At 40.7% G+C, this 16,405-nt stretch overlaps 1 protein-coding gene across 6 annotated transcripts in view; it reads left to right on the top strand.

The window, feature by feature from the left end:
* The window catches only part of kat6a (K(lysine) acetyltransferase 6A), a 74,467-nt gene that overhangs the window by 22,394 nt on the left and 35,668 nt on the right, over nt 1–16,405 (top strand). For all 6 annotated transcript variants that reach the window (XM_036599180.1, XM_036599175.1, XM_036599179.1 and 3 more), the window contains exon 3: nt 14,078–14,186. In XM_036599180.1, coding sequence (XP_036455073.1) covers nt 14,078–14,186 — 109 coding nt within the window. The remainder of the gene's footprint in view (nt 1–14,077; nt 14,187–16,405) is intronic.

Below are 16,405 nucleotides of genomic sequence, written 5' to 3'. Positions count from 1 at the left end.
TTGGTGTAGAGGTAAAGATATCAGTGTTAGTGTCATGAAGAAAAATGATACCCAGCTTCGGTGCGGGGCGATATTGATAAATCCAGCATGACAGTATTTACTGAATATAGTATGATATTGTGTAATATTTACATTAGAATTAATAAGATTAATTTCTTTTTGAGTGCTGCTGTGCTGCTACACTGTACTAAAATATTGTCTTACTAATCTTCCAGTTTCTTCTCTGAAGAAAAAATGACACCAAAGGAAACCTGTCAAAGCATTGGAAACATTACCCAGCCAGAAAACCCCCCCCATCATTTCAGGTTCTAGATACCATGAGTAACACAGAATTTTAAGCTTGGAAGAACACTACAACCGGAACACTACTCTTTTGTGAGCATTATGTAATGTTAATCATCTATCAAATCAGTCAGGCATAACATTCTGACCACCTCCTTGTTTCTGCGCTCATTGCCCATTTTATCAGCTCCACTTACTATATAGGTGCACTTTGTAGTTCTACAGTTACAGACTGTAGTCCATCTGTTTCTCTGCGTACTTTGTTAGCCCCCTTTTACCCTGATCTTCAGTGGTCAGGACCCCCATGAGGGTCATGGAGCCTCACAGCGCAGGTACTGTTTGGGTGGTGCATGAGCGTAAGGAGGTCATAATGTTATGCCTGATTGGTGTATATCACTATGAATATTGTTGTATCTTGAAGGCAAACTAGGCAATATCAGGGTATTTCATTTATGCCGGTGTAGATACATCACCTAATACTAGGCTCACGGTTCCCTCAGGAACCCTCAAAATAATGTAAGACAGGTCATTAGACCAGCGGGCAGCATGTCATAGGTACACGCTTTGGTCTGATATACAATGAGATCAATCTCACTTTAAGCATCTTATGGATATTTGGTTGGGGTTTCAGCTGTTTAACCACTGGTTTCCAGCCCTGGTCTTGGTGCATGCTTAATGGTTCAGCTCCCAAAGGGTTTGTTAATTAGCTGATTAGTTGGATCCGGTGCTTTAAAGAAGAAAAATGTGCCAATATGTGCAGGACCAGGGTTGAAAGCCACAGACTTAACCCGTCTCGTGGATGTGTTGTAACACGCATTCTTTCTGCTGGGAAATGCCGTCTCCACTTTGCATATCGTCAGTCATATCAAAACCTCATAACCTTTCAACCAGTAGTTGAAAGTGGCAGCTACACGTATTGTGTGTATATATAGAAAGCACTAATAGGATTGTTCTAAAATTGGTTGATCTAAAATCATCACCTTAACATTTTGTTAAAGTTAATAACATTTTTTTTCTTTTCCTTTATTGTTATCACAGGTTTTTATTACGACGGTGATGAAGTGCTGCGCTGCACCTCGTTCTTACTTCGTGGGTGAAAAACACCCACACTTCCTGTAGCGTATTGTTGGAATGCACAGATCCGACAGATTGCAGAACATCGTGTTCCAGATATGTTCTCGATATGAACGTTGCGGCGCATTTTTTTTTTTTAATGCCTGGACAACAAATACGTGGCAGTATGTTTTCATAGTTTGTCATAATCGACAATTATTGTTGCAGTCAGCCTAAAATTAATGCAGTTTCTATTCTAGATTGCTACCGGTAATCTTGCCTTGTCTTACTTGTCAGAGTTTCCAAGTAGGGCTGCACGATATGGGAAAAACATTGCGATTATATTGCGCAAGATATTACAACCACGTTAAAGGGAAATTCCATAGAATTTACAAAATTTCTTGCAGTCGTTAAGCTGTGAACAAAGTCATTCGGAGTGATATAATATGAAACGGTTCACTGTCAACTCCAACTCTCTGACTGACTTCGTTGTAATGGTGGTGATGCAGAATGACCCATGTGTCTTCTGGGTTTTTTTTTTTTATGTGTAATGATGGTAGAGTAGTTGTAGATCTGGACAAAAGTTTTCTTTGGGGACTGTTTTCCCTTACAGTGCCCTGCATGTACCCCTCCATGAATGTACTTAAGGGACAAAACCTTTCAAATCTATTGCAAAACAGTGTTACCATTATGAGAATTACTTTGTGAGGGAGCATTTAGAGCCATTAACTCTTTGGACGTCTGGTTCCTATCGCTGCCACTGTGAACAATTCTGATTCTGTAGGTTTCTCCAGAACAGACAATAGAGTCTGGCTGCAGACATGCACTCTCAGCCCCAGTGACGTCACGTGCACATGCACTCTATGCCACAACGGCAGAAGCGGCCCAACGGCACGGTAACTTTGGGCTGCTGCTGCTTAGCGACATCATCACTTAATCCATTTTTCGTCCATAACACGGCTGGAGAGTTAAATTTAATGTACCTCCCTGTTGAAAAAAGTCATAGAACCCATTAAAATTCTCTGTTGGTCCTGGTAGTTTTCAGTAGTCGCTAATGGTATTCTGTTTTCCTGATGTGTTGATATCACAGTGTAAAGGACTCTGATCGTTTAATCAGGTGTTCTGGGTCTGATTCCGCATACATTTGATCGTTTCCTAATAGTCTCTAACGGCGACCATCAAGCCAATTCCCGTTAGGAAGCAAAACAATCAGGTTTTATTTCTAACGGCGCTGCAAATGTTGTGACAACGGACTGTTTTGGTGTCCACATCGTCGTCTGGCAGCTTTCTAGGAGGTTGTGACGTTGACAAGACAGCAAAAGTAATCAGTACTATGTTGACTGTAGTTCTCACAACCTCCTAGAATCCTTAATGAGTTCTATTTTAATCAGTATTACAGTTTTTGATAACCGGTTTTAATCGCCTTCAGCATGGCTTTCATGTTTGAGGTAGCCGTTTTGTTTTTTCTGCAAATAAACCCAACATTCCTGTCTTATCGTCATGGTTTTATTTTGAAAGTTTCCATATTTAGTTACTTCTTCAGCACGACGACGTAAATATACATTCAGCACTGTCGTGGTAGAGCGGCACTGACGTCATCAGCAGGTTGGCAGTGCGTGTCAGGCTGAGAGTGCATGTCTGCAGCCAGACCCTTCTCAGAACAAAGCTTTTCAGATCAAACCACTCTGAATGGCTTGGTTTGCATCTTAACCATGTCATTGTGCAGAAATTCTGAAAAACTGGTGGAATTCCCCTTAATTTGTCATGTGGCCTGCATTATTTTGACAAATGATTTACCATTGGTGGCCATACGAATGAGATGATTCATCAGTACGCCATCGAAACCCTTGTCTGAAACTGTGATTGGTCAGGATGATTAGACCTCGGAAAGCAATTAGTGATTAGATCAAAGGCAGATTTAGATATTTCAAGCCTTGGTGATGTTAGTAGAGGCCAATATCCCAATAACTGTGCAGCCCTATTTCCAGATGATAAAGCCTTCCTTTTTATCCGTAGGTGTGTAGTGTAGTTTGTCCCTCAGGTCTTGTTAGCTCTTTAATTGCTGACGCTGGCTCTACATATGCTCAGCAGCTCCCAACCTGCAGGCGCTCCTGTTGTTCTTGTCCTCTTTCCTTTTTCTCTCTCTGGCTCAAGGTGATGCGGGGAGGGGGTTAGAGCAGAGCTGAATGCGGAACGACTTGGCGCATTGATTATGTGCCCTCTGCGAAGTCTCTCTCCACGCGTTACATCACGGTCAGTTTGGGGTCAGGTCGGAATAGAATTGGCCTTGAGGTCACCAGGGTGATGAGAGACCGAGTGGGCTTTGTTTTATACGCACTCTCGGGTCCCTCACAGGTTGTTCAACATATTCAGGGTATTTTTTACTGCTGAAGAAATCAAACTGGAGGTTCAGCGTCGAGCATCAGAATCAGCGTCAAGCGTTTACGTATAAATTACCACACTTTGTATTTTATAATTTATTGTTTGTAAATATTTAGGAAGATCATGTAACACTATTTTGTGTGTGTGTGTGGGTTTGTGTGCGAACTTACTTACTAACTTACTTACTTATTTATTTATTTATTTATTTATTTATTTATTTATTTACACTATTTAAAACAAGCAAATGCCCTTTATGCTGTGTGGATGTTTGAAAATCAAAGAACCAATAGAATAGAGGCCCCATAAAAGTTTTCTAAAGTTTTTAAAGATGTTACGTGTTTTTTCTCTTAAAGTTAACATAATAGATATCTTTTGGGTGATAAACAGTTTAGAAAAATGGATAATTCAGGACAAAGTTATTGATAGTGATATGTTTGTTTTATTTGTAGTGTCTTATTTAGTATATTTAGGGTAATTTCCTTTCCAAAAGTTAAGGCATACAATTGTTTATTAGATATATTTTGTCTTATATAGAAATATATGCACTATAGTTATTTAACGTAGTATAATGTAGTAGTATTTTGTTTGTAATACTACATATAGTAATGTAGAAGTGGTTATAAGAAGTAATATACCTTACTATGCAAAAGTTTTCCACTTGTCAGTAATAACTGCTCTTTTCATCAGTAATAGCTTACAATAATACAGTATAGATTGAAAAACTATAAGCTCGACAACAGAGGAATTTCAAAATGGTTCGTTGTTTAATTATGTGATTATAGTCATTTCTTCAGTTCCTGAGATTTGGTCACCACTTTTCGTAAAGTAGACATTCTTAATGTTAATTTAATTACAAGTTCATTCTGGATTTAAATTTTAGTATAAATTCATTCTCAATGTTTTACAGCTTTCTCAGTCGTTATAGAATCCTCCTTATCTCCGTTCATCTTCACATCTAGCATTTTAATCATTTTTACTGGTTTATACAAATTAAGCCCTATTGGAGCTGGATTAGTTTACCACAGGAGGTCCAGTAATGTAATATCTTCCTGACTTGACCAGCTGTTTAGTATGGGGGTGTGGGGGTGTGTGTGTATGTGTATATATATATATATATATATATATATATATATATATATATATATATACGTATATATATATATATATACGTATATGTGTGTGTGTGTGTGTGTGTGTGTATATATATATATATATATATATATATATATATATATATATATATATATATATATATATATATATATATAGTGTGTGCATGTGTGTGTGTGTGTGTGTGTGTATATGTGTGTGTATGTATGTATACATGTGTACATTTTACCGTAGCTATTATTGATAACTGTCGATAAATCAATATCCCAGCATTAGACTAAATGCTGCTTTTGTTTTTTTTTCGGCCTCTCACTCACAGATTGACTGAATGAGCCTATTGCGCGCTCTCACGCAGCGCAGACCTTTAGATGAACTCGCGCTCTATGATAGATTTGACGCTGACAGTTGAACACGTGATCACATGCACCACACATTCACTGGCTCATTACTTCCTGATGTTAGCCGTGTAGGTTACGCTCTGTTGTCTGAGAGCGGCTGAATGAGGAGCAGCGTCTGCAGGACTCAAATCTCCTTCAGAAGGCGCTAACCTTTAATGTGGCGTGTCCCACTTATCTGTCTCACTCTCTCACACATGCACGCTCTCTCTGATGCCTTCAGGAGCATAAACAGATTAGCGCCCTTGTTTGTCAAGCTGTGAAACATTTTTACTTTTCTGCGCTTTTAAACCCTCCGGTTTTGATTTCGGCCGTGAAATAAAGGCATTCGGAAGATAAGGTCCAGGAGCGGTTTGATCCACAACTCCCTCATTTCTCACTTTAGCGTTTCAGCAGTGGCACAGATTCTGGCGGCTGCGTGTTTCGATGATGTTGAAAAGATTATGAAAATTAGTGACTTAAGGGTGGTGTGATTTTCCGCTATCTGGACAATAACAATATATCGCGATGTACAACTTAATAATTGTACATTATTAACGATACACATTTTAAAATTCTGAGGTCTAGACTCACCTTGATTGTTCAGTATTTAAGATGCTAACGTCTTGGTCCTATGGAGCTCTAAATACAGGGCGATTCAGAAAGATTCATCTGATTTGAAAATTATTTATTTCACTTGTAAATCGTTACAGAACAATGCAGTAAACTGTAAATGGTTTAACTGAGCATAAAGTTTATGTAAATTTATAAGTGCTCAGTATGAACCTCCTCCAGCTGTACGGACAACATCAACGCCAGAGTCAAACTCACCCCATACTGGATTGAGCATGTCGGGTGTCGCTGCACTCACAGCTCTTTCAGTGCGATTTTGGAGATCATCCAGTGTTGTGGAACCAACGACGAACGCTCTGAGCTGTTGGAGCTTCACTGCCCACGAAAATCACATCGCACAGTTATGGCGGATTCACTCTTATTGAAGTAGAGAACGCAGAACGTTTTCTGCTCAGGGGTCTCATCTCCTCTCAGACTGAAGGGAGCCATCTTCCGGTGACAGTCAGAGACTCTATGACCCCCTCTTACAATTGGATTGTGATTGGTTCCTAGGCGCCTCACGGTTGTAAAGATATGGCGCTTTGAAATCGGATGAATCTTTTTGAATCACCCTGTATTTACGGCTCAGATAAAACACTTAGGACTCATAAATGACTTGGAGGGGAATTCCAGTCATTTGAATGTGGGAGTGCATTGCATAACCTCCACCCCCTCCCCACCCACTTTGAGGTTGCAGCCAGATGCTTAGTTTTAATCATTGACCCTTTTTTTTTTCAACGAAAAATTGTCAATATAAGATGTTTGTCAATACAGTATTGAGCTTGATACCCCAATACCAACACAATTTGCCGAGTTTGACTCTCTACAATAGTGTGGAACATCGTTGTAAGCATTTTATTGAATAGAGCCCAACAGAAGATTGAAAAGAGAGCTTATTGTCCATTATAAAGCAGTAAATAAATTTATTAAAACTTATTTAAATAAATATTATCAGTGTCCAAAGAAAAAGATGTATCTCCAGTTTTTTTTCCCATTTTCACAGTAGCAGTCATTAATAATGTGTGGAAATTTGATAATAATGGAACAATATAAATGCTCTAAAATGACTTGAAATGAAATCTCAGCTTGTGTTGAAGGTCATTTTGGGGTAAAAATAAACCAAGTAATCTCAAGTACCAATTTAGACTCCACAGTCCATAAAACCTTAGGAGTCCCATTATTTTCCTTTGATTTTTCTCTTCCTTTTTTTGCAAGTGGATCGTCTTACATCTAATCTCTTCAGAAATATCTGCTGGAAAAAAATTAATTTGTACTTACTGGTCATTTGGGTAGAAATTTAAATAAAATGTGGCATCTTTTACTGTATGTGGAAAATATTGATAACCTCCCTGTACTATTTAACCGTATTCGTTAAATGGTATACTCAGTATCGTGATACAAAGGCACTTTTACACCAGAGCTACGCCTCCAGTTTGGAAAAGAAATAGAAATGTGTGCAGATCCTCCAGCAGGAGCGGAAGAATGAAAGAAAGCGCTGGGTAAGAGAAACGTGTGGTTAGATGTGTAATTTACTACTGGGTTTTAAGCGATGTCAGATGCCACACACGAAGATAACCCTGCAGTTAAGATGAAGAGCGTTCCAAGGCCAAAACAAGAAGGGGAGAGAAAAAAAGATCCTTAACCTCGTCCAAGTGGTTCAGTCTGACTAAGGCTGTCTTTTATGTATGTGAGGTTTTAACAGTCTGACTGTAGACGTGTCCGTTTTCCATTTTCCACTCGTTCCGCATGCGTGTGTGAGAACAGTGGGGCTGCACCATATGGATAAATGACCAGTATTGTGATTTATATTCCTGCATACTGTGACTGCGATGAGTCTTGCAGTATCTTAAAAACACATTGGCGATTCATTAATCTGACGTTAAACAGTGGCCTGTGTCATTTAAACCCAAATTAGTTAAGTTTGTTGGCCCTCATTTTGTCATAGTGCCCACAAAACACAGGCTGGAACTGTGATTGGTTGTGAAAACTTCACATTTGCATTAAAAAAATAGTGCAATTTGGTGTACAAAGTACTCCACTATGGAAAAAAGTGGAGATTTGAGTGCAAGTGATGTGGAGCGGCAGCCTACCTGTGCCTTGTTTACAGAAACATGCCGTAATTCATGCAGATATTTCAGTTGGGAGCCAGTAAAAAAGCATTCAGCCGCTCGTGAGCCAATGGCTGTGATCACTGGTCGAGTTTGAGGTCAGCGAGTAGGGGGAGTTTGCACTGCTCCCCCTACTGACCACGTTTTGTAGTGTTATAATAACAACGAATGGACAAGATAAAATGCGAAGTGAGCAAAATATTTAAATTTTTTAAGACTGTAGAAGTAAATATTTTACTAAATATATTTTCAAAAACTGGATTAAAGACTGTATATGAGGCTCTTACACTAGCTGTGCTTGTGTTTAATTTGTGGGTGGAGTCAGTGGTGCAAAACAAGCACAGTGTAATGTGTCTTTAAATGGGACATGGAATAGTCAGTGTTTGTTGTTAAGAAGATTGATAAGAGCCATTTTATCCTTTCAACAAAAATCAAACCACCTTCGGACACAACATATGTCCATTTTAACATATTGGCTGTAAATGTTTCAGCATGTGCTGATGTACCTGTATAGGATAAAAATATAATGAACACAGACTTTGCTCTGCTTTAAGCTTTAGCTCAGCTATAGCCTCTTTTCTCGCATCTCCGGCAGGAAACTTTTAAGCAAAAGTAGAACGGTTTCTTATGAAACGTCTCTCAGCGTTCGACTTTTAATGAAGCTGAAGTCGCTTCTCGTTCGCCAGCTTCTTGTTCGAATTTTCCTGTTCCACCTTAAATGGCGCCAGAATGTTCCATTTAAGGTGGAACAGGACAATTCAAACAAGAAACTTAACTTCAGCCTCGCGACTTTTTGGTGTTTGTCAGTTTCTCATCGCAGATTAAACGTATCAGGAAACCAGCTGGAGTGATTATAAACACAAATAAGTCCATTCATCTCTAAATTATCGATGTTAGTCTTAAATCTCTCTCTTTGCCGTTTCGTTAGCTACTAGCTAGGCGAGATTCTTGTCTGTGTTGCTATGGTGACCAGCAGTCTGTGCTGATCTTCAGGGTTAAAGGGTGAATTAGCAGTTCTACATTAACTCCAGAGTTTAAGACCATTTATTGTTAAACTGTGTTGAACGATCAGCAGAGCTTTATTTTACTGCAAAGGAGGATTATTTGATGTTTACCTACTAATCTAATTCAGCTGTGGAGCCACAACAGGGCGGAAAAAGAGACGCATATTCCCGATTCCTGGTTTACACCATTCACTTTTGTACGTTTATTAGCATTATTGTCTGTTTTTATGCTTAGTATCAGTAATATTGATGATATTGTTTATAGTTTTGATTATTTAACCTCAAATCAAGCATTTCTTTTCAGGCTGTTGAGCTATTATGCTCAGATTTGCACAGTGTTCTACTGCCAGACGTGAGTTTGGTCACAAGTATACACCAAAAATGAAACTAATCGCGGTCAGTGGCATTTGTGTGCGCTCACTTCAGTCAGATTTGACCGTACGCAGCTTTGATGAATAAGGGCCGTTGTGGTTGGTTAGAGGGCTCATTTGCATATTGCAGCCTTGCACAATATCAGTATTGCAAAAGCTAATATCATAGTAATAATTAATGGTCAGTATTCTGCGAGCTGTTGGGCCATTGCGGTGTGTAAAGGGTGAACAGGCAGGCAGACGGATGGAAAAGGGGAAGAAAAAGAGAAAAGATGGAGAGAGAAAAGGATGAGAGAGAGCTGGTTGCACATGTTAATGAGAACCTTGACTGAAGCTGAGACAAGGACAGAACGAGCATCTCTCTCTCTCTCTGCAATGCACATCTCTCTTCCTCTGCATCTTTTCCCTTTATTGTCTTTCGTCCTTCTCTCTTCTCTTTTCCTGTATATCGCTCTGTAGTTCTTTTCTCGTTTTGTCTCTTCTTTTTCTCTCGCCTCTGTCTCAGTCTCTCTAGTGCTCTTTCTTTGGCGGTGGCGATTTCTTTCTGTTTTCTCCCTCTCTCTCTCTCCTTTTCCTCTCCTCTCCTGCTCCATCTCTTTCTTTTTTTACCTCTGTATCTCTTCTGCCTTTCTCTTTTTCTCTCTCCTTTTTTGCCTCATCCTCTTCTCACCCTATTCTCTGTTTTCTTGCTCCATCTTGTGCTCACCCTCTCTTTTCTCTCTGTCTTCTCTTTCCCCCCCCTCGCTTTTGTTCCTCCTATCTCTCCCTTCTTTGCAACCCCCAGTTCATCTGTGTGACCTGTTTGTTGTTTATTATGATCCAGTAAATAAAGCTGGAACGTCTGTATTTCTCCCTGATTAGGTATAGATGGTCCCATGACCCTAAAAGCTCAGTCACTACTCTGTAATGAGGCTTGTTAGAAGGTGGAGTGGTTTATAGGTGTTTTATGACATTAAGGCGTGTCCTCAGACTGCTGAACAGCTTTAGCCGTGTTTCTCGTGTTGTGATAATTGCTGCATGTTGAAAGAGTGAAGGCTGTGCAGGAACGTTCCTCCGTTTCTGTTTCATTTTGATTTTATCAGCTGAATGGAGACTTCTAGCCTTATTCCTTTCACCTGTTCCTGCATTTTCAAGAAGTACTTCACTCTGTGGAGTGGAATTGACCTGTTCATGCCTGCAGATCTGCTCTTTAGTGGCAGTTGTTGCTAGTTCAGACAAGATTTGCTGAATGCTGGCAAAAATCCCATTTAAACCTAATGAGAAACTGTAGCACACGGCTAAGTTTTTGTGAAAGTATGTTTAGTGTACATATCAGAGTAGTAAATTCAGTATTTTAATATGTAGTGACTGTAGGGCAGTGTAAATAATTTTGAAGGTACACTACCATGTACTATTTACATGCACTTAATAATCCGATAACTGCAGAAAATCAGATTTTGTCAGTAATCCGATCAACGTGTTTACATGCACTTGGGTAATCAGATAATGGGGAAACTCCTGGTCTGCATAGTCAGACAGTAATTAGATTTCTGCCTTGCAACCAGCCAATAAACTCACAGAAGAAGACGTGATGCAAATATAAGGTAAAACTCACTTTACCTGAAAATATGAACATACATCATCTAGAAGATGAATATTTAATTCCTTCATTTCATCGAGAATGTAGTCGTTTTCAGCGTTTGTTGCTCCAAAAGTGTTTTGCTGCGTCTCATGGCGACGCTGCTCGCTTGTTTCCGGTACCGCCGTCTGTTTTCGCACATGCTCAGACTGAGAAATCCGAAAGAAATCAGAGTAAGAGTTCACATACACTGAGGAATCTGATTACTGAGCTAAAATCCAGCTTTCTTTTATCAGATTGCTTAATCAGATTTCTAGATCGGAGTATGGTGTTTACATGACCGTTTAAATAATCAGATAACTGCAGAAATCCGGTTATGATCGGATTATTGATGTCTCATTTGTGTAGTAAAGAACTGTTTACACAAAGTACTGTGATCTTTATCACAGCGGAACCTTCATAACAGGTCTGATATGTTATTTTCTTTTAGTTTTTGTTTGTTTTAACACACTGAGAACATGGGAAGAAAACAGAACAAAAAAAATGCATTTCTTACATAGTAGCAACTGTGAATTGGACAGTGGACTGTGTTTGGGTTAGGGGGGAACATTTGGGGAAATTTTGATATATTGGTGAACCATTCCTGTAATGTAAACTGAATGTTTTGGCTGTGGTGTTAACCAGCGGGACTGAGTGACGCGTTTGACTTTGCAGTCTTTGACAGAGAAAGACGGACAGAAAAAGAGAGAGAGAAAAAGACAACTCGAGGAAAATCGGAAGGGAGAAAGGATAAAGATGGAGAAATAGAAGGAGAGAAAAATAAAGACAAAGTGGGGAGAACAAAAGGAGAGAGAACGAGACAAAGGCAAAGTGAGAGACAGAAAGAGAGAGAAAAATAGAAAGAGAACGGGGGAAAGGAGGAGAAAAAGAGGAAAAATAGAGAGCGAAAGTATGAAAAAGAAGAGAGATGGAGAGACAAAATGAGAGAGAAAGAAAAAAATTTAGACAGAAAGTGGGGGAAAAAACAGAGAAAGAGACAAAGTGAGACAGAAGGAGAGTGAAAATACAGACAGAAAGAACGAGGGGGGAAGGAAAAATAGGCATAAAGAGAAAGGATAGGAAGGAGAAAGATGAAGAAAAAAGTGGAAAAAAGACAAAGAAAAAGTGAGAGACCGAAAGAGAACTGGGGGGAGAAAGAGGAGACAAAGGAGACAGAATGAGAGGGAGACAAAGAGAGAGAAAAAGAAAAGGGAAAAATAAAAGGAGAGAAAAAATGACAGAGATAAAAGGAAAGGCAGAGAAGGACAAAAAGAGGGAGACGGGCAGGGAGACGGGCAGGGAGACGGGCAGGGAGACGGGCAGGGAGACGGGCAGGGAGACGGGTTTGAGTTGGAGAGAAATGAACCCGATAAATCACCCTCTCTGTAGCCTGTCTCCTCTTTGCCTGGACCTGTTCAGTACTCGCACACATGAACACCTGCCCCTTGATCCACCACACACACACACACACACACACACACACTCCTACACACACTCCTCTGTCCAATGACCTGGCGCACACACACACACACACACTGCCATTTGTCTCCTCCCTGTTCAGACCTGTTTGCTAATCGCTGCTGTAAGTCGCTGGACAAGAATATCTGCGAACACATTCACAAACGGTGCCACTTCACAGCAAGGCTACCCTTATAAAGGGCTTCTGACTGGTTTAGGAGTTTGGGGCAGTTACCCTCCACGAAGGGGCCCTCAGACTAGAAGCGTGTGAGATCTGCTGATCTGCACTGTTACCTTGTCTTGCCCATCAGCGTTAAACCTTTCAGCTTCATCATGTTGTCCTTTTCATTAGTGTTAACTGCTTATTAATGATTTTTGACCTAGTTAATATCCATTAAAACACAAACCACTGAAACCATTCATAAACACTTCATAAGGGTCTTATTGTAAAGCAGTGACCCTTCAGCTAAGCCTTTCTGTCCCTAAACACATGCATGCCTGCGTAGATTCTCCCATGACCTCATACGTAAAGAGAGTCTAGAAGCATCACACACTGAAGCATCTGCCCACTGACTGCTATTATAAGTGTGTTTTGAGTCTGTTTTCACTGCAGATGTGGCAGATAGAGAGTAAGTAGGGTGTATTAAGTAAGTAGGGAGTATTCCTTTTTAAAGACACTAATCAGGGTCGTATTTCACAAAACATTATTTCTTAGCTGGATAACTTTAGCCCAACGCTGAGGATTGTCAGGCAGGAATGTTCCTTAGCTCTTCTCCTATCAATTAGGCTTGTTTATTTTGGCCTAAGTTATCAGGGGGTCTTTCCACAAAGCAGGATTTCTCAGTTAGCCAGATAACTTAAGCCCAAAGATAAGGACTGTCCAAAGAGAATGTCCCTCAGCTCTTTTTCCTATCGGACAGGCTTAACTTTGGGCTTAAGTTACCTAGCTAAACTGAGATCCTGCTTTGTGGAATAGCCCCCCAGGTGAACTAACAAATTCTGCCCAGTTGATGTTGGTTGGTTGTGAGATAGAAGTGCAGTAGTCATGAATTTTGGAGGCTGATTCCTGTTACTTTGCAGCCAAATTGGCTTATTGTATGGGGACTCTGTATGAGCATTTTGTTTTTGTTTATATTTGTGCTTGTTTATTTATTCAAAATGGATAAAACACATGTTGTGTGGACTTTCTATTAGCCATGGATGCCGTATGAATAACATTATTTGCTCTTTAATTGGCCAGACTTTCATTATATATTCATGAATGAAAGATCAGCAGCCTATTTAAATAACATGAAATCAAAGAGTTGCATTAAAATAAGAGAACTGGATATTTAGCTCAGTGTTTCCAATGGTACACACAGTATCATGTTTTGTTGGTGTCATGGACTCTCCTACAGTTTTTAATTAAAATTGATATAAAAACACATTCATCGAGGAAGCTGAAGGCATGTTTCATTACAAGTTTGAATCTACAGCCTCTGCTGCCTCGAAGCAGGTGCTGCGATTGAAGCTGTGTAATTTGATGGTTAACACAGTTAACAGACTCTTCTTCTATCATGCCTCACAGTTCGCAGCAGTTTAGTCCTGACAGTAGCCAGTGTTTACAGATCTATTGACGCGCTGCTGTCTGTTTAATACCCACAATGGGCCTGTTCAGCTCCTGACTGCCTGCCTGCTTCTGTTCCCTCTTCATCTTTCTTTCTGTTTCTCTCTCGTCTTCTCCCAGCCCGTGGCCGAGCCCATCCCCATCTGTAGTTTCTGTCTGGGGACCAAGGAGCAGAACCGGGACAAAAAGCCCGAGGAGCTCATCTCCTGCGCTGACTGTGGCAACAGCGGTAAGTTCTCTCTTTGTTTACCCATCGTTTTTAATGAAGTTACATACAGCGGCGCTGACGTTCGGCGACTTCTCCCGCCGGGCACTGTTCGGTTTCTGTGTGCATCACAGCACGCCACTTAGCGGTACAGACAGACAGACAGACAGACAGACAGATAGATAGATAGAAAGATGGACAGACATACATAGACAGGGAGATAGACGGATGGACAGAGTTAGACGGACGGACAGACACACCGACCGATAGATAGAAAGATGGACAGACATACATACATAGACGGAGAGATAGACGGACGGATGGACAGACACACCGACCGATAGACAAAGATGGACAGACATACATGGACAGGGAGATAGACGGATGGGCAAAGAGTTAGACGGACGGACAGACACACCGACCGATAGACAAAGATGGACAGACGGATAGAAAGATGGACAGACATACATAGACAGGGAGATAGACGGACGGACAGACACACCGACCGATAGATAGAAAGATGGACAGACAGACATACATAGACAGAGAGATGGAAGGATGGACAGACACACCGACCGATAGACAAAGATGGACAGACGGATAGAAAGATGGACAGAGTTAGACGGACGGACAGACACACTGACCAATAGATAGAAAGATGGACAGACAGACGAACGTAGACAGAGAGATAGACGGACGGATGGACAGACACACCGACCGATAGACAGAAAGATGGACAGACGGATAGAGAGATAGACAGACAGACAGACAGACGGACATAGAGACAGACAGATGGACAGACGGACAGAGAGACAGACGGACAGACAGATAGAAAGATGGACGGACAGACAGATAGAAAGATGGACGGACAGACAGATAGAAAGATGGAATTTTATTGATCCCAAAGGAAAATTGCAGTGTTTCAGTAGCAACACACATAATTACACATAAACATACGTATATTATGCAGAAAATAAAAACAGAAATAAAAATAGACGTAAGTGAAAGTATAAGAGAAATAAAAATAAAAATATATATAGATATAAATAAAAATATATCTATTTGCATATTTACACTGCATGTAAGACAGATTTATTGTATTTACATGATAGCATTGATGATGCCAAGATTGGGCCCAGCCCAGTAACCGGTGTGACAGATATGACCATGTAGGGATGGGCAGAAATGGGCAGAAACAGCATCGCATACATTCCTTCATTAGATAACGTTGCTGGAAATGTACACTGAGAAAGGCAGTCAGTCACCTCAACTAACATTACTAGCCTAGTCTGAGTGCAACGTTTCTAAGGCCCAATCCCATTTCACCCCTCGCCCTTACCACTTGGCCCTTAGCCCTCTGTTTTGCGCATTCACGTCTAGGTTTAGGGTGTCCCAGTTTTTGTTTAGATAGAGGGGGAGGGCGAAGTGTTAGAGCTACATGGCCCTCCAAACAGAGGTTTTTCAGAGACTCCAAACGGAGTGTTATTAACAGCAGGATGGCTGTGCGAGCGGCCAAAGAAACCCACAAATGTGAGAATTTTCTCCGTTAAAAAATTACGATAATCACTGTTTCATCTTAGTTTGTCGTTTCAGTGTATTATGGTCGTTTTCTTCATAACAAGCATTAAAAAAATCACTAATAACATGCTAATGTCTCGGTAGCAAGCCAGCTAACTTTCCCGTTCCACCTTAAATAGTCCAGCAGTTCTGACGCCTGAAGCGCCAGAATGTAACTGCTGCTCCATTTAAGGTGGAACGGGAAAATTCGAACAAGAAGCTGGTGAATATCTGACTTCAGCTTCATATCACTGAAGAATTAGGGGTGGGCGATAATAAATAATTGCCCCCCTCTTTGAAGGCATATGATTCCCTAAATGTAACTAAATCCCAGCAGTGAGGAGCTGAACTTTACCCTCCTCTGCTGTCACTGCAGACTGGCAGCGTCGCCTACAGAGCAGCGCTGGTAGCTGTTAATGAAGTGATGCTCTTTTTTTATGTGGGGGTCCCATTTCAGAGGGCAAGATTTCAACCACTACTCCTTGTAACCCAGTTCCAAGGGGTTAGGGTGACACTCGAAAACAAAAGGTAGGGGTAAAAATAAGAAATGGGATCGGGTCTAAATCAGCCCACCGCCTTGTGAAGGCAGAGCTCAAAGTTGGGGGCGCTGTTGTGTTTATCAGTACTGTCCGACAGTGAGCCTGCTATTAGCCCATGGATGTAATGTGGGTTTCCGAGGTTGAAAC

Source organism: Colossoma macropomum, unplaced genomic scaffold (genome assembly GCF_904425465.1).
Source record: "Colossoma macropomum unplaced genomic scaffold, Colossoma_macropomum, whole genome shotgun sequence".
NCBI lineage: Eukaryota > Metazoa > Chordata > Actinopteri > Characiformes > Serrasalmidae > Colossoma > Colossoma macropomum.
This window is presented reverse-complemented; position numbering and strand designations above follow the sequence as displayed.